The sequence below is a fragment of the Esox lucius genome, chromosome 3 (genome assembly GCF_011004845.1).
Source record: "Esox lucius isolate fEsoLuc1 chromosome 3, fEsoLuc1.pri, whole genome shotgun sequence".
NCBI lineage: Eukaryota > Metazoa > Chordata > Actinopteri > Esociformes > Esocidae > Esox > Esox lucius.
This window is the reverse complement of record NC_047571.1, coordinates 25,889,901-25,916,087: the sequence shown is the minus strand read 5'-3', so window position 1 is coordinate 25,916,087 and position 26,187 is coordinate 25,889,901. Positions and strand designations below refer to the sequence as shown.

The 26,187-nt window shown below is 41.4% G+C and overlaps 1 protein-coding gene across 3 annotated transcripts in view; it reads left to right on the top strand.

The window, feature by feature from the left end:
- adcy8 (adenylate cyclase 8 (brain)) overlaps window positions 1-26,187 on the top strand; it is a 74,389-nt gene that overhangs the window by 5,916 nt on the left and 42,286 nt on the right. For 2 of the 3 annotated variants that reach the window (XM_034291507.1, XM_034291508.1), the window contains exons 2-3: window positions 2,194-2,250; window positions 23,431-23,580. In XM_034291507.1, coding sequence (XP_034147398.1) covers window positions 2,194-2,250; window positions 23,431-23,580 — 207 coding nt within the window. The remainder of the gene's footprint in view (window positions 1-2,193; window positions 2,251-23,430; window positions 23,581-26,187) is intronic. The other variant, XM_029116136.2, reaches the window with a different exon arrangement.

Sequence of the window (26,187 nt, the reverse complement as noted above, 5' to 3'; positions counted from 1 at the left end):
CGGGCCATACACAATGTTCCTCAATGAGTTTCCAGAATTCTTGTCTAACCTTGTAGCCATGGCAGATAGCATTAAAATGTTAGCAGATTTCAATATGCATATGGAAAAGTCCAATGACCCTCATCAAAAAGCCTTTGAAGCCTTAATTGACTCAAATGTTATTTGAGTCAATTAAGTGCTAGGTCAGCCTGAGAATGTCCTGAGAATTATCCAACATGTCTCAGGTCCAACGCACTGCCACAATCATACCGTAGATTTAGAAATAGATATTGTAGATATAATAATTTCCTTTCAAAATCCTGGATTATCGGATCACTGTCCGATAATAAACTACATTTACTGTTAAAACAAGGAATCTACTTGCTCCGCAAACTATGAGTTTCAAAAGCTGTACTATAAATTCTCGGACTACAAATAGATTCCTTGATATTCTTACAAGCTCGCTCATCAACGACAGAGTAAATAATTCCGCAAACGATCTAATCGAAGATCTAAACTCTACACTGCGAAATACTTTAGATACGGTTGCACCACTAAAAACAAAAGAAATATGCAACAAGAAACCTGCTCCCTAGAACACAGACAATACTAGATCACTCAAGCAAGCCTCCAGAAAATTTTAGCGAAAGTTCTCCAACCTGAACAAAAACAATCCAAAATATCTCTTTGAGACAGTTGCAAAGTTTACAAAAAAGCAACGCTCAACAAGTGAAGTGGGTCTTCACTTTAGTTGTAATGAATACATGAACTAGACCATCACCATTAGAAAAAAAAATAACTGACTCCTCCTTAAATAGTCTGTAACATCTCAGTTGTCCTGAGAATGTCCTGAACCTCCCTGACCAGGTGTCAATGGGGACACTTGAATTTTTTGATGCCGTATCGCTCGACACATTCACTAAATTTGTCCTAAACCCACAAATTATCAGCTAGACCATATTTCAAAAAAATTACTTAAGGAGCTATTTCCTGTGCTAGGTCAGCCAATGTTGAACATAATAAATTGCTCCCTTCCCTTCGGATGTGTACCAAACTCACAAAAATGCCGAAATTAAGCCTCTTCTAAAAGAAATCTAAACTGGATCCAGACATATTAAACAATTATTGGCCAATATCGAACCTCCTGTTCCTATCACAAATATTAGAAAAATGTGTTTCCCAACAACTGAATGCCTTCTTGAAGACAAATAACATTTATGAAATGCTCCAGTCCGGTTTCAGACCCCATCATAGTACTGAGACTGCACTTGTGAAGGTAACAAATTACCTTCTAATGGCCTCAGAAAAAGGTTCCGCATCCGTTCTGTTGCTTCTTGATCTTCATGCTGCTTTTGACACTATTGATCACTCCCTTGTCTTAGAGAGACTGGAAACCCATATTGTACATGTTCTAGCCTGGTTTAAATCTTATTTATCTGAAAGATTTCACTTCGTATGTGTGGAAGGCATATCCTCCGACAAATCAAAGGTATGTTTTGGTGTTCCTGAAGGCTCGGTTCTGGGCCCATTATTGTTCTCACTATATATGCTGCCTCTGGGTGATGTAATCCAAAATCACAATGTCAATTTTCACTGTTATGCTGATGACACACAGTTATACACTCACCTTAAGGATTATTGGGAACACCAAACTAATACTGTGTTTGACCCCCTTTCGCCTTCAGAACTGCCTTAATTCTACGTAGCATTGATTCAACAAGGTGCTGAAAGCATTCTTTAGAAATGTTGGCCCATATTGATAGGATAGCATCTTGCAGTTGATGGAGATTTGTGGGATGCACATCCAGGGCACGAAGCTCCCGTTCCACCACATCCCAAAGATGCTCTATTGGGTTGAGATCTGGTGACTGTGGGGGCCATTTCAGTACAGTGAACTCATTATCATGTTCAAGAAACAAATTTGAAATGATTCGAGCTTTGTGACTTTGTGCATTATCCTGCTGGAAGTAGCCATCAGAGGATGGGTACATGGTGGTCATAAAGGGATGGACATGGTCAGAAACGATGCTCAGGTAGGCCATGGCATTTCAACGATGCCCCATTGGCACTAAGGGGCCTAAAGTGTGCCAAGAAAACATCCCACATCATTACACCACCACCACCAGCCTGCACAGTGGTAACAAGGCATGATGGATCCATGTTCTCATTCTGTTTACGCCAAATTCTGACTGTACCATCTGAATGTCTCAACAGAAATCGAGACTCATCGGACCAGGCAACATTCTTCCAGTCTTCAACTGTCCAATTTTGGTGAGCTTGTGCAAATTGTAGCCTCTTTTTCCTATTTGTAGTGGAGATGAGTGGTACCAGGTGGGGTCTTCTGCTGTTGTAGCCAATCTGCCTCAAGTTTGTGCATGTTGTGGCTTCACAAATGCTTTGCTGCATACCTCGGTTGTCAAAGTTGGTCTTCTATCAGCTTGAATCAGTCGGCCCATTCTCCTCCCGACCTCTAGCATCAACAAGGCATTTTCACCCACAGGACTGCTGCATACTGGATGTTTTTCCCTTTTCACACCATTCTTTGTAAACCCTAGAAATGGTTGTGCGTGAAAATCCCAGTAACTGAGCAGATTGCGAAATACTCAGACAGGCCCATCTGGCACCAACAACCATGCCACGCTCAAAATTGCTTAAATCACCTTTCTTTCCCATTCTGACATTCAGTTTGGAGTTCAGGAGATTGTCTTGACCAGGACCACACCCTTAAATGCATTGAAGCAACTGCAATGTGATTGGTTGATTAGATAATTGCATTAATGAGAAATTGAACAGGTGTTCCTAATAATCCTTTAGGTGAGTGTATATTTCAATGAAGCTTGGCGAAGCCCCAAAATTAGCTACTTTGGAAGCATGCATTTCAGATATTAGGAAGTGGATGACAGAGAACCTCTTGCTTTTAAACTCAAGAAAAACAGAATTGCTTGTTTTAGGACCCAAGAAAGAGCTTTGTTGGCAGATCTCACTGTGAACCTCGACGGCTGCATGGTCGTATCCCAAAAAACTGTTAGAAATCTCAGTGTTACCCTTGACCTTGACCTTTCCTTTAATGAACATATAAAATATGTCTCAAGCGTTGCTTTTCTTCATCTTCGAAACATTGCAAAAATCTGAAACTTCCCATCAAAAACTGATGCTGAAAACCTATTCCATGCTTTTGTTACTTCTAGATTAGATTACAGCAATGCTCTTCTTTCCAGTTAGCCTGATAAATCAAGAAATAACCTTCAATTAGTGCTGCACACGGCTGTTAGAATCCTAACTAGAACAAAAAAAATTGAACAAATTACTCCAATACTAGCCTGTTACGGTTAGTGCAGGTTTTATTGTTAACCTATAAATCAATACATGGACTTGCTCCTACTTACCTCGCTGAAATGATCCAGCCATACATACCTACACGTAACCTTAGATCGCAAGATGCAGGCCTTTTAATTGTACCTAGAATTTCTAAACAAACTGCCGGTGGCAGGGCCTTCTCTCATAGAGCTCCACTACTGTGGAATGATTTGCCAATTAAAAGGCCAATTGCAAACTTTTTCTACTAAAGAATCATCTCTACAGCATGGTCTATGATTTAGTGTAGTCTGGCCCAGGGGCGTGAAGGTGACCAGAAATGCTTGATACTGTCCACCATTGCTGTCTTGTCAGGTGGGTTCTCTTTGCCACTGGAATGCCCTCCCTCCAGTGCCATTCGGGGGCGGAGTCACTGGCTTGTTGTTTTCTCCCTGTTGCACACTTGTGCAATTGGGCTGTACTCTGCTGGCAGTACTCTGCCCTCTTTCAGGGTGGTGGCGGTTGATGGGGGTACTTTTGGTTGATGCTTGGCAATGTGGGTGGATTGATTTCCTGCCCGGATAGGACCACAGTGTCGCTGGACCCCCCGGTCTCAGTCCCAAGGTCTTACACTGCTGTATTATTGTGTTTGAGGAGTAGGGTCAGTTCTCATTCTCCACTAAAAATCCCTGTAGATCTAAGGAATGCATTCTATAAATGTTCCCTGTCTCCTGCCGTTTTAAACTTAGGAGGACATGAGGTCTTGGCCCACACCTGAGGAGTACCAGGCTTGAAAGTTGCTGTCCCTGTCCAAAGTCCTCCTGGTTGTGTTGTAGATCAAGATGATACCTGACGATTTCAGCTGCCACTGTGCTGACACCTCCCCCCTCCCCCGTGTTGTCCTGTCCTGGTCCATCTGGTCATGCTTCTGACCTGTTTAAAAAGGCTCTGGACACAGCCCACATGCATTTATTAATTATTACAATTTGTACTCTTAATGTGTTCACCCGGCACAGCCAGAAGAGGACTGGCCACCCCTCTGAGCCTGGGTCCTCTCTAGGTTTCTTCCTAAATTTCAGCCTTCTTAGGGAGTTTTTCCTAGCCAGTGAAATTCAACACTACTGTTGTTTGCGCCTTGGGCTTTAGGGTGTTTTGTAAAAGCACTTTGTGACAACTGCTGATGTAAAAAGGGGTTTTATAAATAAATTTGATTGACGTAGCTAGAGCTGCATCGTGGAATCAGGAGCCTGAGGCTTGTTATTTTCACAAAGATGCTGTGTAGTCTCAATGGTTTAACCTAAAAAAATGCCCGAACGATATCCACAGAATGCTGAGATGATGACACCTACAAGGTGCAGTGCATGTGAGTGGTTAGATGGTTAACGGTTCCTCAACAGAGTACTGAAGGAATTCCCTGGACATACTGATGACGTGGTTGTTGTCGAAAGGTCCACACAGTAGTCACTGAGTAGTTGGATATTCATTTCCTGCCGAGCAAACAATTGATGTATCTACAGCATTCATTTCAATGCATTATTATCACTTGGGATATTTAAAAATGTGACAATGAAACCCATGTATGCAACTGCATGTGAAATCGTTGGGTGTTTTGTTCGTAGCCCCGGTTTTGCTGAAAAGTATATGGTAAGATACAGGCTAAGCATAAAGGCTGGACATGAAGACAAAGGAAAGCTCATTCTTGCTGGTCTTGGGAGCGATCGGGTTAACTAATTGCCATGTTAGCCAGATGGGTAAATTAGACTTCCCAGCTGAGTAAGTTAGGCTAATAAGCCTAAATCTTAATCTTCATTATCATGGCCAGGTAACATCCCCAGGGCTCTTGACCCCAAGAGGAGCACTTTACTATAGATTCTGTTGACCCACTCCGACATGGACACACATAAGACATGGCAACGTGTAGAATTACATGACAACATTTTGTCGGTGCCAGTAAGAGGTTAATGAAGAGTCTGAAAGTGTTAGAGGCACCACGTGGAGGTCTCTTACACGCCATGGCCAAATGGACCTAGGGACCATTTGTGTGACCAGATGCATCCCATAGTCGAGTACTCCTGATTTAGAAAGGCGCTGTGCATTGCTGTCGAGAACCACTCCCTCCAGGACACACACAATGGCTTTAAAAGAGGTCTCCATTGATCGTAGCCTCTTCTTCAGACCTGACTAAAAATCGACCGCACACTCTTTCAGACCTGTACAGCCTCACCCTTGGTCCACCATTCTCTTGCTCTTCAACTAATGGGATCACCCTCTCTGGGCCAAGTCTTTTCCTTACCCGGTTCTGTCCGCAGGGCTCCACATTGGACGGGAGCCGTATGGTTCCAACAGTAGTCCAGAAGTTGAACACCAATGGGGTGCCTTCTAGAACAGTGTATGTGTCTCGTTGTTGATCCATTGTAATGACCGTGGTTGCATTTCTACACAGCTCATTAAGTCCACTTATTTGCTGGTGAATGAACAACCGCCTCTGCTGGAGTACTGATAGGGCATAAGAGGAAAAGTGTTGTAGTAAGAGCGTCGGGAATCAGTCTGTGCAGTGTCTTTTCTGTCTCCTCTTTTCTGTCCCGTCAATATTGCGCACAGGTAGATTATTTAGTGAACAGTGATGTTCTGAATATGGGCAGGATTTAACCAGTAATTACCCATTCTTCTGCTTATTGCATTCCCTTTACAAGGTCAAATACAACTTATCTGAATGGATGGTTGGATGGATGAATGGGAGACTGGGGGAGGGTGTTTGAGGGATTATTTCCAGGAATCCTTCTTTAGAAGCTGACACTATTTAGTCTAACACTTGCATTGCACTTGTCATGGCAACAAATTATCTAAAAATAATTTCAAATATTGTCCTTAATCCAGGTTTGACTGAGCTTGTCTGTAGCTATGGAAACAATAAAAGTTTCAAACCTTACCCACCTGGAATTCCGGGCAGACTACCAAATGCTAGTAGTGGAAGGATATCAAATAGTTATTGAACCCCGGTCTGATAGGCAGCCAATGTAATGTATGGAGATGAGGGTTATAACTAATCCCTGTAGTCATTTGTTTGTTGAAGTCAAAAAGCATGGGAGGATTGCGGGTATTTCAGAAATGCTTTCATTGAAAGCGACCATGGTCACACAGTACTTGTCCCAGACAATCAGGACAGTCAAGCATGAAGACCTTTCACAATGTGTTAAACTGAATAAAAAAATCACTGCCCACCTTATGCCATATAATTCAGTTTTATGATTTGGAAAGCCTGTAAGCCTCAAGGTTAAAGAGGAGTGTCAGCAACAAAAGGGTTGCCAATTGGAACCAATTGGAAGGGTTGCCAATTGGAAGTTCTTGACCCTGTGCTGCTTCCAGCCTCCATCATCAGAGGGCTTATGTTATATGACAAAAAAATGACAATAAAATGGACATATGACAGTCAAATGGACAAATTAATTTACATTGTGTATGACCACAAGAGATCACCCAAATTTCTATACCATTCGGACCTCTTAATACATTGTACATGAAGATGGCGGTTTTGAGGGAATGTGTTACAGCAGTCTTCCTGCAGGAGGTTAGGGTTAATGTCAGCTGAATTTATGATTGATTGAACGCCAGAAGACATTTTCACTTGCACAGTACTGTACCCCGGGAATCCCAAAAGGCCTAGATCAGGCGAAGTCCCCATCGGAAAGCCTATTTCAGCTCTCACAGATGACCAAACTAAGTTTGTATTGTTTTCCCTCCACGCTGTTTGTGTTGAGCATAGCCCTCCACCCTTTGTGTTGCTATGGCCCCCAGTTTGTGTTGCTATGGCCTCCACCTCGTTTCTGTTGTTATGACCTCCACCCTGTTTGTGTTGCTCCAGTATGGACTCCATCTCTTGTTTGTGTTGCTTTGTGCTCCACCCTGAACTGTAACACTTACAACATGTCTATGTAGTTCTAGACTTGAGGCGCTGTAATTGACGACACTCCGCCGGCATTTTTGCCGTCAGAGTGACAAACTGAGGGAACAGTGGTCCGTTCCATTTCCTGTAAGTGGTTAATTTGGCTTCGATCATGCCTTCACTTGAATGACATCCAATGTCTGTCACATCCAAGTCTGTAAGTCAACTGAGCTAGTATAGGAGACACGCTCTCATTTGGCCAATCGGAATTCAGCCATTAAATCATCACATCAAATGGAACAAACGAAGCAACCAGAAAATTCCACCAGGATAATTAGGGCTAGGTAAATTGACTGAGTAGAGTCCCAGTTCCCAGTTCTCAACATGCATGAGTACATATTCTATTTGGCCCATGCTGGTGAGGCGTGCGTTGCTCATTTCCGAAACCTTAGACCCACTCAGGCTCTGTGGTCGCTGAGCTCAGTAAAGGTAGTGCAGATGGAGGAAGGACACAATGGGAGATTAACTTTCTGAGTCACTTATCAGGGGGTGCCTTCACAGAAAATGAATTATTCACTCCTATGGTTACACTCAATGTGATTGCAGGTCAGCGCGTCAAACAACATAGACTTAACTTTAATGGGAATGTATTAATGTATGTATTTGTTACTGTAACTCTAATTTTCTGGGGCCCCTGCTGTGTGTGCGTGTGTGTGTGTGTGTGTAGAGGATGGAAGGAGGAGATTATGGGGGTATGGGGTTTGCCGTGACCAGATGGTTCTCAAGTGACTTTGAATATTTTAGTGCTTGCAAAGGTAGCAGTAACTGGGTTGCGTCTTTATACGTCGAGGAGGATACAGGGTGATTTAAACATATTTTAATGGATTTTTGTGCTTCCGGCATGATTTGCAACAGTGGACAGGACTTCACCAGATTTTCGCTGTTGGTGCCCAGAGGTTTGCCAGTAGTTTATTTTACTGCCTTCAGGAACATCTCCCAAATAAAATAAACCAGTTCCTTTTAGCCATCAGTAAAGTTTATGTGTCCACCCAAATTGCTTTTTTCCCTGTTTGTTGTGTCATTCTTTGGACTGACCTTAGAAGTTACCTGCCAAATACAGACATCCACTACATTTCCCTCTGTTACAATGAGGTCCAAAGGGATTTGGGCAGTGACAATGTTTTGTTGGTTTTGGCCCTATTCCCCGGTAGTTTGTTCTTGAAATGATTCAGTGACTATGTATTGGATGTACAGACGGTCTTCTTTATCCATACTGGCTTTAGAATTCTGAGTTATGTAAATAGAGGAACATGTTTTCTTGTCATATTCACATATATGTGCATGGCTAACCTGTCTCCTGCACACACTCATTTATAGCACACATCAAGCTTCTGACTCTGTACACTTTGTGGATGCATTTGCAGTCTGTTTTGGTTGTGATTTAAATTATGTCGTGTCCAAGAATGAATGATAATAATGAGTAATAAAAATAACATACTTTATTGTGGTTCATCTGATATGAATGGAAATATATTTAAAATTGAATATAAAGTGTAATTTATGTCTCATTTTAACCACTTCTGAATTGTTTGGTTGAATGTGAATACATATGTTGTGGAAGGGGATATAAAATTGCTTGCTCAAAATTATGTTAGTCTATTATTATTATTTTATTTTGTCCATATTATTATGGCCAATCAAGCATTAAAACAGCTAGCTTGCCCATTTTATAGCAAACTGCATATCCACATTGTAATTTAAAGGACCAATGTAAACCTATACTTTTTGGGGGAATGACAGAAAATCAGGTTTTGTTCCTAACAAAATAATTGGAATATGATTTTTCTTTCAAGCCCTGAATAAAACATGTACAGCTGTGCTGTACTAAATACATTTTAAACCCCATGAAAATAAATTGTCTCTGATAATTTCCCTTTTCCTAATGAATATAACCACAGATGGGATTTTATTAGCTTTGGGATAGTAATGTGAGAGTGCACAACATATGTGTGGAAATGTCAGTATATCGTGGTGAGACTGAGGCAAAGCAACAGACCTAATTTTGTCCATGTGTCTGCTTCTATCTGGAAAATGTCGTCAGTGGGTCTAGCCATGGGCCGTTCCATTCTGAAACCAAATGGAGCAAATCCAGGGGTAGCCCCTACTTGGAAGAGAAGATGACCATCAGGGATTTGGTGAAGACTGCACTGCAGACGCGTTGACACAAAGACGTGACGGAAAAAACACATTTTCCCTGTGCTTCGTGATTTATACAGTGAGGGATAAATTTGCCCACTGACAAAGAAATTATCAGTCTGTAATTTTAATGGTAGGTTTATTTGAACAGTGAGAGACAGAATAACAACAACAAAATTCAGAAAAACGCATGTCAAAAAGGTTATACATTGATCTGCATTTTAAAGAATGAAATAAGTATTCGACCCCTCTGCAAAACATGACTTAGTACTTTGTGGCAAAACCCTTGTTGGCAATCCCAGAGGTCAGACTTTTCTGAGGTCAGAACCCCCCCCCCCCCAGCCTTTCCCGGGACAGAAAGTACAGGGTTTTGAGAGTACACGCTGAGAATTTTGATGTACACGCTAGCAGCCAACACGTCTATCCATCCATCTATCATCTTCCGCTTATCCGGGGCAGGGTCGCGGGGGCAGCAGTCTAAGCAGGGATGCCCAGACTTCCCTCTCCCCAGACACTTCCTCTAGCTCTTCCGGGGGGACACCGAGGCGTTCCCAGGCCAGCCGGGAGACATAGTCTCTCCAGCGTGTCCTCGGTCTTCCCCGGGGTCTCCTCCCGGTGGGACGGGACCGGAACACCTTCCCGGGAAGGCGTTCCGGAGGCATCCGAAACAGATGCCCAAGCCACCTCAGCTGACCCCTCTCGATGTGGAGGAGCAGCGGCTCTACTCTGAGCTCCTCCCGGGTGACCGAGCTTCTCACCCTATCTCTAAGGGATCGCCCAGCCACCCTGCGGAGAAAGCTCATTTCGGCCGCCTGTATCCGGGATCTTGTCCTTTCGGTCATGACCCAAAGCTCATGACCATAGGTGAGAGTATGAACGTAGATTGACTGGTAAATCGAGAGCTTCGCCTTGCGGCTAAGCTCTTTCTTCACCACGACAGACCGATACATCGACTGCATTACTGCAGAAGCTACACCGATCCGTCTGTCAATCTCCCGTTCCATCCTTCCCTCACTCGTGAACAGGACCCCTAGATACTTAAACTCCTCCACTTGAGGCAGGCACTCTCCACCAACCTGAAGTGGGCAAGCCACCCTTTTCCGACTGAGGACCAACACGTCTACATTGTCAAAAGTCCACCACTTAGGAATTATACTGAGTAATCTATTCATAATAGAAATAATTATCTCTGTCATTCCTCAACTCAATGTCATGTGAGGGATATCTAGTTGACATGACTGGTTACAATAACATAAAGCTGATGTCATTTTGAGTACTAATATTTTTGTCAGATTTAGTGACAATTTTTAGTAATATTTTCCTGTTTGTATTCTGGGCACCTGAATAACAGATACAAAAAAATATATATATTAATAGGAATTCGTAAGGATTGCTTGCTGGATAACTTGTATCCAACCACCCCTAAATTGATTCTCAAACACTGGTAGTGTGTTTGGGGTGATTACCTGAGACATACTTTTATGCTGTGATTCCGTCAGTTGATTTCAGAAAATACTAAAAAGAGTATGTTCGAGCAGTCTGGTCCAGTATATCAATTTGTAACACATTATCAGTTATGCACAGAGGTGAAGCAGCATACCAACTTATCAACTTAAAACAACAGTGGAGACGGTATTGAGTGATTTCATGCCTACTGTATAGCAATTTTTGAAATTGTTTTATTTTACCATTGTATTTGCTCCTGAACCAGACAGCTCAGACTAGAATGGCATATTTTAAATGATTTCAGGCTTATTTTACATTGAGGGTGATTTCAGGCTGGATTACCTCCAAGAGGTCTATTCATAGCTGCTTGGGGATGTCAGTCGGCCTGGTCTTTGGGGTCAACGATTAATGAGATTATTTTGGGGTTTAGAGGGACCAAAGGACTTAGGGTTTAGCGAAAACACTGTTTTTTATACTCACTGCCACATAGAGTGCATACACACTAGAAGAGTCATCTCAGGTTAGGACTGATTAAGAACATTCTGGACCACCCCAGATTTAAGTATAATTCACCCAAGTTTAGACAAAATTGTGGCAGTTGTGTCTGAGATTCCACACGGTCTAGAAATATTAGAATCCCTGAGCAGGTGTGCCAAATTTGATTATTTCAGTCGATTAGATCAAGAGATGTAAACTTGTGCCTATTATAGTGCCTCCATTTGGTTAATATATATTTTGTGTATGTAGTATTGACACTGTGTACCAAAGTCAGTATTAATATCTTTGGTTAATTTGGCCAATTCTTTTTAGGTGCAGAATATATTTTTGCATTGATCTTGTCTATATATGCTGCATATCAGATTCTGTCTGGATCAGTCATTGGGTGCCAGAGGTGGAGAAGTTTTGAATTGCTAGAAGATTCAGTATTTTTCTTTTGGAGATTTCACATCTGTAAAGCTCACATAATGTCTGCCATCATGATCCTTAATTCACCCACGTAGTTAAAAATAATCAGAGGTACAGCAAACTACCCTTTCACAACTGAATCATGACCGTACTTTGAGCTCACATAATTGTTACTGGAATTATATTGATTTACTAAAGTAAATGAAATGGGGAATCAGTTTAGATTTTTCATCTCACTTCCATGCATTCTGCAACTCACAGTTGCTATGGCGCCCTGCTTATACCATCAATTTCTTATTATCATTATTATCATTTTCTTTCTTCTGGCACTAACTCATGATTATACATATTTCATTGAGTAAATTGTTCAAATGATCACTGGGTTGTGTGACTGTCCACCGAGCAATCTTTAATTTAATGCACTAACCTGTAAATTATAACCTAGAGAACAGACAGAAAATTGCAGCAATCTTGATGGTTAATTTTGCAGCAGCTGGGTTGCCTAGTGGTCACGAGCATTGGGCCAGGATACAAAATGTCACTGGTTCTAATTCTTGAGCTGACAAGGGGAGAAAAGTTGTCATTCAGTCCCTGTGCAAGACAGTTAAACCTATCTGATCCCAGTTTGCAAATATTTTGTGCAAATGGTAATACATAAAAAATGGCAATATATAAAATGACTGTTCGATATGGTTGTAGTTCTAAAGTAAATCAGCCAAAAAGTAATCAGCCTGCATCCAGTGTTTGTCTTCGTCTGTCCACCCAGGCTTCTCAATCGACATTCTTAACTAGCACTGGAGATAAAGGAGGAAGAACAGGCCTCCCTCTGTTAAATGAACAATAAGCTTCAAAATGCTGAGTCACAACTCTTGTCCTTGCAATTGTTTACAGGCTGTGGGGATGTGTGCCATTGTCTAAACCATGCCCGGTCAGCACAACCACCTGGTGTGGGACAGGGTGAGGGTCTGTAACAGTATATTAGCTACATGCAATCTAATCAATTGTTTTAAATGAACAGAATAAAGAAGCTTTTTACTATTGACTGGAAGAGGTTTATGATGCTGTGTTTTCCTTTTCGCCCTTTGTTGAAGAAATGCCTGACCAACACTGTTTCCCATATCAAATTAAGGTGATACTTTATTTGGATAGTGAGGATCACCAACGTATTCATACTATTAACAAACTATCAAAAAACTAAGTAAATGCTTTCTGAAGTTACAGTTACAGTAGGTATTACAGTTACAGTAGGTATTACGGTTACAGTAGGTATTACGGTAAGGGTTAGGAAGGGGTTAGTCTGTAAGTTCCCAGCTTTAATTAAACTAACAATCACAAAATCAACTCACAACATATTACAGAGATTTTTTCAAATTAAAAGATTATTCAAACAGAATAAAACATTTTTTTGATGATGGTTTTGTTTGGACCTGGTCTTTTTAAGCAATGCACAAGTGCAAAGGGTACTGCGGTTAACTGCTATAACAACTTTAGTTTTTACCCGGGGCAAGCAGCCGGCAATAGGGTAACTTGACTAACTTGTTTAGTTCAATATCTATTCAGCTAGAAGCCTCTTGCTGCTGTACTCCCACGCTAACTCTTTCACAAATGATGTCTTACTGGAACTTTTGACTCTAATAAAACACCTTGACAAAAGACTGGCAGTCTCAGTCTCCCCAATGCAATGTGTGAATGCCACTTATCAGCATAATGAGAGACATCATTTTAGTCTCTAGCATCAACGCAGAGCAAGTGCAATTCTGTTTATGGCGGAAGGCCTTTGTCCCTCATGTTACTGTATTAGTGCTGCTTCCCCTAAGGGAGCTATTCTACTCTGGATGGAGAGAGTGAACTTTACCTCGTCTGACTGGAGTTAATGCTTTAGCCTTATCTTGAAGCTCCAGGGAAATGTAAGAGCAATGACATATGGAAAAGGGCTACAGAATGGAAATAAACCAGAGATGAAGCTTGCATTCTCTGAAGAAAAAAAATCTTGTCATGCCATACTGAGCAGGACTCCTAACTTGAAAATAGCCACTCTGGTCTAAGTCCCAACTGGTTATGAATGAGACGATGATACAATGTCTAAGCACTGAGTGGATTTTTTGTTTTACTTGCTTTACATTCAATATGCAAATATTCTTTAATCACTCTTTCTGTGTATAGATATATTTTGCTATGATTTTATCGCTCATTTAAACTGAACTTGCTGCTGGATTTTGAATGTGTTCTGTACACATTCTGTACACATTTCTGCCTTAGTCTGCATTGTTTTCAGGCCTCAGTCTGAAATGTTGCTCAACATGCTTCATCACACATATAGTGTAGCATTTCCATTTTGATTGCATATGCATAATGAAGTGCCATTCACATTCTGACTAAGAGGTATTTGCATTAGCATTGAGCGATATGTGGAAAAATCACAATTGAAATGACTGACTTAATATAATAATAATAGGGTTGAGTGCAGTTTAGTAGGTAAAGAATGGTGCTTGGACTGCCAGGATTTTGGGTTCAATTCCCAAAGGGAATTAATATTAAATTCTAATTAACTTACTTAAGGAAGTCTGTTAAATTACAAAAATGTACTGGCAGAAATGTGTGGTATATCAGACCATATACCACAGGTGAGAGACTTGTTTACTATTCCATCTTGAAAATAACAACTAGCTTACTGTAATTCGTTTGAAATAGCATTAAGGCACCTTAAAGGTTTGTGGTGTATTTGGCTAGTGTAGGTCCAATAGCAAAGGACTGCACCTAGAAAATATGGAATATTGTCCATATACTAAACCTTTTCAGGCCTTAGTGCTTAAATACGCAATATGGTTCATCTGCATAAAGCACAGTAATTGCTTGACAATGACAATTGCCTGTGCAAGGAGTTGTGAATCGTAAATGCCTGACAGTGTTATATTTAGTGCTGTACAGTGCAATTGACCTGGAAGGTTTTTGTAGAAGCTGTCTTACCATTGCTATTCATCCAAGTAATTCATTGCTATTCATATTGTGTCTTCATCCATCGCTCATGATATTGATGAAGATTTATTATGTTTCCAAAATGGCACGACATTCCCATTTTGGGGACCTACAAATTGAACAAAGCCCATCACACTAGTGTGCAATATGAACAGGGTTCCATTGAAGTTAGTGTGGGCATCTCTATAACCGGTCTAGAAGACATGCTTTGCATTGCTTAAATATTTTGATGACGGTCATCACAGTTTCTTGGTGTTAGGTGAAAGTTAAGCCAGACTAAAATACGGACTGAAATCTGATGCCCTAACCATTACCTGTTGCGTGTGAATGTAATTCTCTCAGTTCCGCTAAGTGCTAGCATGGCAGATTGCAGTGCCAAACTACACAGTGCTGTACTCATCTTTTTGCTATCTCAAAGGTAGCGACTTCATAATTAGCAGCCAAGAACCTGTTAGCAGCTAGTTAGTAACGCTGTATCATGGCCCCGCCTTGTTGGTTAACTTGCACCTGGGGACACCAGCTTTAACACCTGAGTGGAGGAAAGTCTGTCTGAACACTTTTTATACCAATAGACATCGTGACTAAGTTTTTGACCCTTCTGACAGTTAATTTTCATCTTAGAATGTTACTTTTGAAAGTTAGTTCTCTCTTTTCTAATACCGAGTAGGCTAACAGAAACATTTATGCTCTAAACGTTAAGTGTTCTTCTGAGGTTCAACTGAATGAGAGGTCATGAAAGAAGTTTTAATCCTTGAATTGGCATTTTCTGGACTGATTATTTTCTAAGAAGACGTTGACTTCCTTGAGATCTGGCACTGCAGCCCCACACAGCACAGGCAGCTTCTATGTACTTAGGGTTGGAAATATGATGCCATTAGCCACTGCTGTTATTGTTGGCGGTTAATGCTATTGTGAAATGAACACATCCCGGTTCTGTCATTGCAATTGCCATTTTATGTATGATACTGTATGTGCCTGCCATGGTACAAAAGCTTAACAAGACCCTGTTAAAAGCATCCAGATCACTGGCATTCTCCTTTAATGAGCACTCCAAAGGTCTCCATGCTGTTGGCCTTTGCAGCAAGAGATGAAGCATGCTCTTTCCAAAGCAAGTCTCTATCCAAAACAACACTGTAATTGCATTGGCATGGAGGATTTTCGCTTTGCTCTCCCAGAGGGAGATGCTGATCATAAGGGGATTGTAATAATTGAATGTATGAAGACTCCCTTGAAATGCATACTGAAATATGTTATGCTCGTTTTGCGGGAACTAGGTGTACGCTAGGGCTGCAACTTAATCGAAATATAATTGCAGCTTGGCGATTTGCAGCTCTAAAGGTCAATGATATGCGCTTCACGCGAGGCAACGGGCAGGCATCGTACGTCCGTAATTTTTTCTTCTTGCGGGTGCTGCAGGTTTTTCTGTTGATTACTTAAATACCGGGACTAATTTTGTTTAAATACTTGATGGTTTTTCAATGTTAGTTATTTAACACTGCAACTGCTAGCAAATACTTCTGCTTAGAGAGTGGCACCTAGATATTGTCCTACATATACAACAGCATGAAAGGTTTCTGCTTCAATATCGGCGCCTACAAACAAACTTAATACAGGGGAAAATACACCTCAATGGTTGAGAAATGTTGCCTAACCTGCTATGCCAACGGCACAAACATAGCAAACGATGCAAACCGTCATTGGATTAAATGAGCAAGAGTAGCTCGACACAGGCTGCGCCTTCAAATTGGTAATAGGTTTTCCAAAATTAACACTGAACTTTAACTCCAACTTTAACTTTTAACTCATTCATTTTAATAGTAGGCTATGATCTCTATTGTTAAATGAAACTCTTTTTCAGTTTGTTTTAACCCTGGTAAAATAAGTCTATGTCTTGATTACTAGTCTGACCATTTTTGATAAAAACAAAACCGGCCTTTTGGTGGATTTCGGTGGATTTTGGTGCAGCTACAGCTCTCTAATGGATTGCAACTCCCAGCAACCAACACGCCAGTGGCCCACCGGCGGCCCACTAGCTTTTCGCCACTGTGGCCACCGAGCGTTTCTGCAAAGCGTCCGGCTAGCGGGCTTTCATGACAGTGCCTTCTAACAATATCCAGATCAGCGGCTCACCAGCGGCCCGACGGCGCCTAGCCGCTTTTAAGCACTAAACCAAGCAGGATGCCTCACGCCCGAATATTAGGTTTTATTTATAATAATCCTTTATAATAATGTTGTCATATCACAAATGACAATGAACTGAATACAATCTAAACAATTTATTTCAAATAGTGCAAGATGCATACCAGAAAAACATGCATTATACAGCAAGCATACAAAATAAACATGTGCAAATGAATTGAAAGAAAAATCTTTCAAAATCAAATAGTGCAAGAAAACATGTCCAGCAACAGATCCAGTAAAATTACAGTATTTGAATGTGAAAGTACAAAATAAACATAATACAATACAAAATAAACAAGGGCTAGAATGGCAGTAATATACATTAGTATGACCTAGCAGCAATCAATAGTTATTGAATATCATAGATACATCAGTGCAATAAGCTTATGAATGGTGGCATAGCACTACAACTACAGTCAGAATAAGAACATTCACACAGAGCTATAAATATATTAAGAGGATAATGCAATCATATATATAACACTGGACATTGCAGCAAAAAAATTAAAATTACAGTACTGCTTGACATTCTTTTCAGTCAGACGTTTATCAGAAGCTGAGAAGCACAATGAAATGTCAATAGCTTAATAGTGAAATAAACAAAACTGCCGTATAGATGAAATTTCAGAAAGGCTGTAGAGTATTGCATTTTAGTAAAGGGCACACGTTCAGACAAATGCAGTTTCATTAAGACAAGATGCTAGCGTAACTATAGTCTTGTTTTTACCTGATTGTAGAGCCAGCTGTGCCCTCAGCTCGACCTTCTATTCAGTCAGCCACTTGATTGTCTCCAAATGTTCTGAAAGTAAAGACAGACAGTTAATTATTCAGTCCTTAATATCTGGTTATTTTACAATCAGAACTCAAATTGCAGTGTCCGCCAAAATGTTCATTCTTACCTTCATGTGCAGAGCTAAAACTTCCCCCTACCTCTGCCTTCTTGCCCTTAAAAATAAATTGAAATTGACAAATAAAATTGGAAGCAACATTCTTTAATAACAAGTTAAGCATCTGGGTTAAGTGAATGAACCCACACATACCTATGTAGCAATCCTCTACATGGTGGCGTGGAGTACCTCTCTGGTGCCTTGGAGTACTGTGCTTGCTCCATTATAAAAATAAACATGAAAGTTGGTGAACAGGTAAATATGGTGAAACCAAGTAAACATTGCAGCAATTACGAGATCAACATGTAATTCACATACCTCCAGGGCTGCAATCCACAGGGTGTTGTGGTGTAGATGTGCGGCCTTGGGGTGGTAGGGGCCCACGCTGGAACGATTTTCACGTCCGGTATCTCACGTGTCTAGGAAAAGTTAAGGTTTTGTAAGCATTTACCCTGCAAAACATATTTTCAAATTGTTATTATGTTTTCAAATTCACCTTCATGCTTGATGAGCTTATAAGGGACAGCCTCCCAGGTGTCTTCAGGTGGTGAACAAGTTCTGGCAAACTTGCCATGGCTGAAGGACTTCCTGCTGGTGATGCTGTTTGGTGGCCAGTAGCAAAGTCCTCCTTTGATCCACAGGCGTGGAACTACTGCCACACAGTCATCCTCCTCCGGGAACAAAACTACAGAAAACGTCATCACCTGAAATCAATGTTTAGAAAAGAGGTTTAAAAAACCGGCAGCATAAGACACACACAGGCTATCTAAGAACAATGTGGATACACAGACACCTCAGTAACAGAATTGCATCAAGTCCAGGTTTAGCTAGTCTATCTAAATTCACTGCCAAGAGTAACGTTATCCACATGATGTGGATAACGTTACACAAAGAAAAATTATTTAACCAACGTTACGTATCAGTTGATAAAAATTACAAGGAGTAAGCACATATTATAAAATTCTAACTTGTTACACTAAGAAACATGATTTAGACAAGTTAGCTAACGATGTTACCATACCTGTTCAACTGTTGATATGCGAAGAAGCACAAAACATCCGAACTTGAGGATAAACGAAGAAACAAAAAATAGTAAGCAACCAAACTTGTGGTCACACGAAGAAACAAGGGTTACTGTAGGTATTTCATCTCATTTTCAAGCTCAGTTTCTATAACTTGTTTTCCTGCCAATTTTTCAGAACTTGCGTTCAGCTACCAGTGACTTTGACTAAAGAATTTGAATGTTAGTAGAATATTTCAAACAGTCATTGTTTAATACAAAACAGTAATTACGTTCATACTCAGTAACCTAACAACACCTAACGCAAGTTATTTATCATAGAACAGAACTCACCTTAGATGTAGGTGACTCGGCGTTCAGCAATTTTCGGTCTGATGTCCAAAAAATCCTTGATCTTCGTTTGTTTCAGGAGTTCATCAAATTGTAGTAAAACAATGTGATAATCCACATGTTGTATTGTTCAATTCAGAGCATATAGCTTATACCTTACACACTTTGAACAAGAGTTGACGAGAGAACCAAGTCGCTAAAATGAATGTTCATTCACCGTACTACAGCGTGGGATCCAAATGGCGATTGTCTTGCCTTACACATGTGCAATTCTCTATAGCGCCATCTACGGAAACGGCGGTGTTTAAACACAGTAAGGAGCTGTCCCCCATGAAGCATTAAAGTCAAGGCTATAGACGAGTAGTTGAGCCGGTACCATGCAGTGGAAAATGGCCATTAAATCGTTTTAAAACCTGCAAATTAGGGTCCATGCTTCAGCTGTATCTAGAAGCTGCAGGGACCACCTCTACAGGAACCTGGCTCGTTCGTCTACAAGCAAAAGGAAGAGGATTTCAACAGCCACCATCTCAGATTGTCCTGAAGTCATTTCTGTAGTTTAAGATAAGATGAACATTCCCGAAACATCTTGTTGTCTATACCTACATAGCTTAGTGCAACTTGCAATTTAGGGTAAATAGAAGGGCAGAGACTTATGTGCGTTTCAATATAACTTTCACCATAAAGGTGTTTGCCGATAATGGAAAAGTTGAGTGTATGTCCCGATGTACAATCTGGCCGGCCATTGTGACTGCCCAGGCAAACGTTTAAGAAGCTTTCTGTGTGTAGTGTGTCATTCATCTTCCTCTGAGTAGCATTTTGAAGTCAGCCATGAAATGGATGCATGATAATTGTAGGCTAGGACATCATCACTGGGCCTTTGAACTATCTGATTGATATCCACGCAAGCTCTATGTAAAATGTATGAAGGGGAGGAGAGCCAGACAGCAGCTCACTCTAAATCAGGGGTGTGAAAGTAAGGCTTGCACAGGTTCCATCATTGCACTAAAAGACAGTCACGGAACACTGGAAATTCCGCAAATGATTGATAGAAAATGTATGTTCTTCTCTATACAATTATACACATACAGTTAGTTCTGGAAATAATTGGACACTGACGCAAGTTTAGTTATTTTGGCTGTTTACCAAAATATATTCAAGTTACAGTTAAATAATGAATATGGGCTTAAAGTGCAGTCCCTCCGTTTTTATTTGAGGGTATTTACATCCAAATTGGAGGAAGGGTTTAGGAATAACAGCTTTAAAATATACCCCCTCTTTTTCAAGGGCTCAAAATTAGTTAGACAATTGACTCAAAAGCTGTTTAATGGACAGGTGTGGGATATTCCTTTGTTATTTATTTATCAGTTAAGCAGGTAAAAGGTCTAGAGTTGATTCCAGGTGTGGCATTTGCATTTGGAAGCTGTTGCTGTGAACCCACAACATGCGGTCAAAGGAGCTCTCAATGCAAGTGAAACATGCCATCCATAGGATGCAAATCCATCAGAGAGGAAGCAGGAACATTTGGAGTGGCCAAATCAACAGTTTGAAACATTCTGAGAAAAAAAGAATGCACTGGTGAGCTCTGCAACACAGAAAGGCCTGGATGTCCATGGAAGACAACAGTGGTGGATGATCGTAGGATCCTTTCCATGGTAAAGAAAAACCCCTTAACAACATCCAGCCAAGTGAAGAACACTCTCCAGGAGGTAGGCATATCATTATCCAAGTCTACCATAAAGAGAAGACTTCATGAGAGCAAATACAGAGGGTTCACCACAAGGTGCAAACCATTCATAAGCCTCAAGAATAGAAAGGCCAGATTACACTTTGCCAAAAAACATCTAAAAGAGCCAGCCCAGTTCTTGAACAGCATTCTTTGGACAGATGAAACTAAGATCTGTACCAGAATGATGGGAATTTAAAAGTATGGAGAAGGCATGGAATGGCTCATGATCCGAAGCAAACCACACCATCTGTAAAAAATGGTGGAGGCAGTGTGATGAGCATGGCCATGCATGGCTTACAATGTCACTGGGTCACTAGTGTTTATTCATGATGTGACAGGAGACAGAAGAAGCCGGAGGAATTCTGAAGTGTATAGGGATATATTGTCTGCTCAGACTCAGCGAATTTGATTGGACGGCACTTCACTTTACAGATGGTCAGTGACCCAAAACATACTGCAAAAGCAACCCAGGAGTTTTTTAAGGCAAATAAATGGAATATTCTGCAACGACTGAGTTATCACCTGAAAAAAATACTTCAATCAATCAATCAAATGTATTTTTAAAGCCCTTTTTACATCAGCAGATGTCACAAGGTGCTTTTACAAAACACCTGGCCTTACTTAAGGCAGAAAGACCCACAAACAAACAACAACACAAGACAGCTGCAGTAAAGGCCTGGCAAAGTGTCATAAAGGTGGAAACCCAGTGTTTGGTGGTGTCCATGTGTTTGGTGATGTCCATGTGTTTGGTGATGTCCATGTGTTTGGTGATGTCCATGTGTTTGGTGGTGTCCATGTGTTTGGTGATGTCCATGTGTTTGGTGATGTCCATGTGTTCCAGACTTTAAGCAGTCATTGACTGCAAAGGATTCTTGACAAAGTATTAAAAATGAACATTTTATTTATGTTAATTGATTGTGTTAATTTGTCCAATTCCATTTGAGCCCCTGAAATAACGGGACTGTGTATGAAAATGGTGGCAATTCCTAAACGTTTCATACAATATTTTTGTTCAACCCCTTGAGTTAAAGCTGAAAGTCTGCACTTCAGTTGTATCTCCGTTGTTTCATTTCAAATCCACTGTAGTGGCGTACAGAGCCCAAATTATGAAAATTGTGTCAGAGTCCAAATATATCCTGACCCAACTGTGTATGTGTATGTGTATTGTAGCCTCTTTTTCCTATTGGTATATATATATATTCAGTGTGGCTCTGGAGAACTCATAAAAATACTGCACAAACATGCACAAAACTCTTAAACATGTATGCACACACACACACACACACAAACACACACGCAACCACCCATTTACATTGACATTGTTTCCTATCTTTAGAAGTTTCTGTGTTGTTTTTTCCCTCCTTCTTTAAATAGGAGAAGGGAGTGATGGCAGCAGGTGATGGGACTTGTCCAAGCTTGCCCATGCCTGCTTTGGGGAATAGATATCCAGGCTCCTGAGATTCACTTAAAACCAGTAACTGTTAAATGTCTTAATGATTGCATCAGGTATTGTCACTCTATTTTCCTCAGGGGAGGCTTTTGAAGTGACCATAACAATGACTCTTGCGTTTCATGTGTGTTTGAGAAGTACCAACTCTAAACACTTTCACTTTCTTGTTTAATTCACTTCCTCAAATGTTTCCGCCATCAGCGTTCTCGTTCTGAATCACCTTGTGACTCTAAGAGAGTCGTGAACACGGCCTTCCCTCTGCACTCATGAAATTATGCCGACGCTTGTCGCTTCACTGCCACTGGATACCTATTGTACCTTCTGTTCTGTGAGGGTTTGACTTTGATAATGACTGAGAATTAGAGACATTAGAGCAAAGAGAAAACCATTACCATACCTAACAAATAGGAGGTGGCAGATATATTTTTATATTTTACACCTTTATTCTGCCTAATATTTAATCTGCCCTGTTTGATTTTTATCATTCAAATCCAAACATCATAAGAACCCATGAACTTGCGTCAGATAGCATGAAAGGGCTCTTGGTGTCATGCTGTGCAACAGCATCTGATGCAAGTTTGGATTGCCGGTACGGTGTTTGGACAGAACCTAGGGGTATCATGCACATTTTGTTCTGATGTTTTCCAAAACCACTTCTTTGACCGGCACTCTGCTTGTTCTCAGCCGTTCTCTTCGACCTAAGACCCCTTGGGGATCATGCTTTTTCTCTTTGATTTGCTTTCCAAAACCTTTTCCCATGTCCTTATCGCCATATCTTTATTGCTATCTTCATCTCATGCTCCCAGCTGTGCCTGTCTGTTTTTTTCCCTCATATGCATAAACAATGGTCTGTATTCAAAGGGTCTTAAAATCTAGGCCCCTTAACTTGGTTAACATTATTTTTATTATTTACGGCAATGGGGCCTTGTTCAGTGTAGGTACTAAACAGTCATATGCTCCAAATCAAATTGTACCTTATAGTTATCAATTTTATTGATCAGTCAAACACGGTCATCAGAGGCCTGTTTTGCCATCTAGCTTAGTTCACATACATGTTTTGGTTAACAAAACCGTCCCATGATTTTGATCCAACCCAGTATGACAAGGTTACGTGTGTTTCTGTGCTGTTTAGCCATCTTCAATGTTCTCCCTTAGGTGGTAGCCCAGGCAGTGCTGTTCATGTGTATGAACACAGCCGGCATCTTCATCAGCTACCTGTCGGACCGCGCCCAGCGCCAGGCCTTCCTTGAGACCAGGCGATGCATCGAGGCCAGGCTCCGACTGGAGACAGAGAATCAGAGACAGGTAAAACCACGGAGAAAAGCATGGATTGTAGGTAATGAGAGATCATCTAAATAAGGTGACCGAAAGAAATCAGTCATACCTGTGTATATACAGCGTAGAGATTCTGCAAGACTACCGGGGACCAATTAAAATGTAGATCCAGAGACAAGGAAGACATCTGAAACCAGCTAGGAGAATATGTGTACATGGATGACTACTAGGTCAGTGAGGACAGAGGTTGAGAACATCTATCTGTCTGTCTATCTATCTGTATGTCTGTCTGTCTATCTGTCTGTCTGTCTGTGTCTGTCTATCTGTCTGTCTGTCTATCTATCTATCTATCTATCTATCTATCTATCTATCTATCTATCTATCTATCTATCTATCTATCTGTCTGTCTGTCTGTCTATCTATCTATCTATCTATCTATCTATCTATCTATCTATCTATCTATCTATCTACTGCAATGGCACAGTTGTGCTCTAAATATTTTATTTAGGCTGACATTACTGATCTGAAGGATACTGTACATGCATACAACCATGCATCTACGCCCATACACACACACACACACACACACACACACACACACACACACACAAATACACTTCCGATCATTGTTTACTCTAGGGAGAGTGGATCTATCATTGCTAGAGAAAGCTTTTAAGGCATAGCATTTCCTGGAACTACGCTGCCCAAGATAAACCATTGGATCTTTTAATGGAGCAAGGCCATCCCTGGAAGCAAACCACAGATAATGTGAACAAATGAGAGTCTCTTCTGTCTGAATATACAGCTAAGGACACAAATCACCTTTCCAGAACAGGAGACAGTATATGCAATCAGTATATCTGAAACAGCCAACCTGACATTAGACAGGTATGTAGGCCTTTACATTGCTTACCTAGACCCTAGAGCAGCTCTCTTAGGTTTTTGAATCTTGAGATTTTGGTAAATTTGGTAGATTATCTAATTAAGTAGTTCTTCATATCTGCTAACAGTGATGAAATAGGTTTATCAGATGTATTGAAAGGACCACATTATCATTTGGATAACATTTCACATTTAGATTCTAGTAACTTAACATGTTATCCAGAACAACTTGCATACATTAGTAATGCATTTAAATGTAGCACTTTCTTGGACAGGTGAGGGGAGTAATTATCCAATTTGAAGCCAGTGACCATACTGTGACCACAATGGTATTGAGGGCTAAATGTAGTCAGAACAGTGGAAGAACGTTGGATGATTAGTGACCACAGAGAGCCAGAACACTGGGAGAACGTGGGATGTTCAGTGACCACAGAGAGCCAGAACTCTCAGAGAACGTGGGATGGTTACTGACCACAGAGAGCCAGAGCACTGGGAGAATGTTGGATGTTTAGTGACCACAGAGCCAGAACACTGGGAGAACGTGGGATGGTTAGTGACCACAGAGAGCCAGAACACTGGGAGAACGTGGGATGGTTAGTGACCACAGAGAGCCAGAACACTGGGAGAACGTGGGATGTTTAGTGACCACAGAGCCAGAACACTGGGAGAACGTGGGATGGTTAGTGACGACAGAGAGCCAGAACACTGGGAGAACGTGGGATGGTTAGTGACCACAGAGAGCCAGAACACTGGGAGAACGTGGGATGGTTAGTGACCACAGAGAGCCAGAACACTGGGAGAACGTGGGATGTTTAGTGACCACAGAGCCAGAACACTGGGAGAACGTGGGATGTTTAGTGACCACAGAGCCAGAACACTGGGAGAACGTGGGATGGTTAGTGACGACAGAGAGCCAGAACACTGGGAGAACGTGGGATGTTTAGTGACCACAGAGAGCCAGAACACTGGGAGAACATGGGATGTTTAGTGACCACAGAGAGCCAGAACACTCAGAGAACGTGGGATGTTTTGTGACCACAGAGAGCCAGAACACTGGGAGAACGTTGGATGTTTAGTGACCACAGAGAGCCAGAACACTGGGAGAACGTTGGATGGTTAGTGACGACAGAGAGCCAGAACACTGGGAGAACGTGGGATGTTTAGTGACTACAGAGAGCCAGAACACTGGGAGAACGTGGGATGTTTAGTGACCCCAGAGAGCCAGAACACTCGGAGAACGTGGGATGTTTAGAGACCACAGAGCCAGAACGCTGGGAGAATGTTGGATGTTTAGTGACCACAGAGCCAGAACACTGGGAGAACGTGGGATGGTTAGTGACGACAGAGAGCCAGAACACTGGGAGAACGTGGGATGTTTTGTGACCACAGAGAGCCAGAACACTGGGAGAACGTTGGATGTTTAGTGACCACAGAGAGCCAGAACACTGGGAGAACATGGGATGGTTAGTGACCACAGAGAGCCAGAACACTGGGAGAACATGGGATGTTTAGTGACCACAGAGAGCCAGAACACTGGGAGAACGTGGGATGTTTAGTGACCACAGAGAGCCAGAACACTCGGAGAACGTGGGATGTTTAGAGACCACAGAGAGCCAGAACACTGGGAGAACGTGGGATGTTTAGTGACCACAGAGAGCCAGAACACTCGGAGAACGTGGGATGTTTAGAGACCACAGAGAGCCAGAACACTGGGAGAATGTTGGATGTTTAGTGACCACAGAGCCAGAACACTGG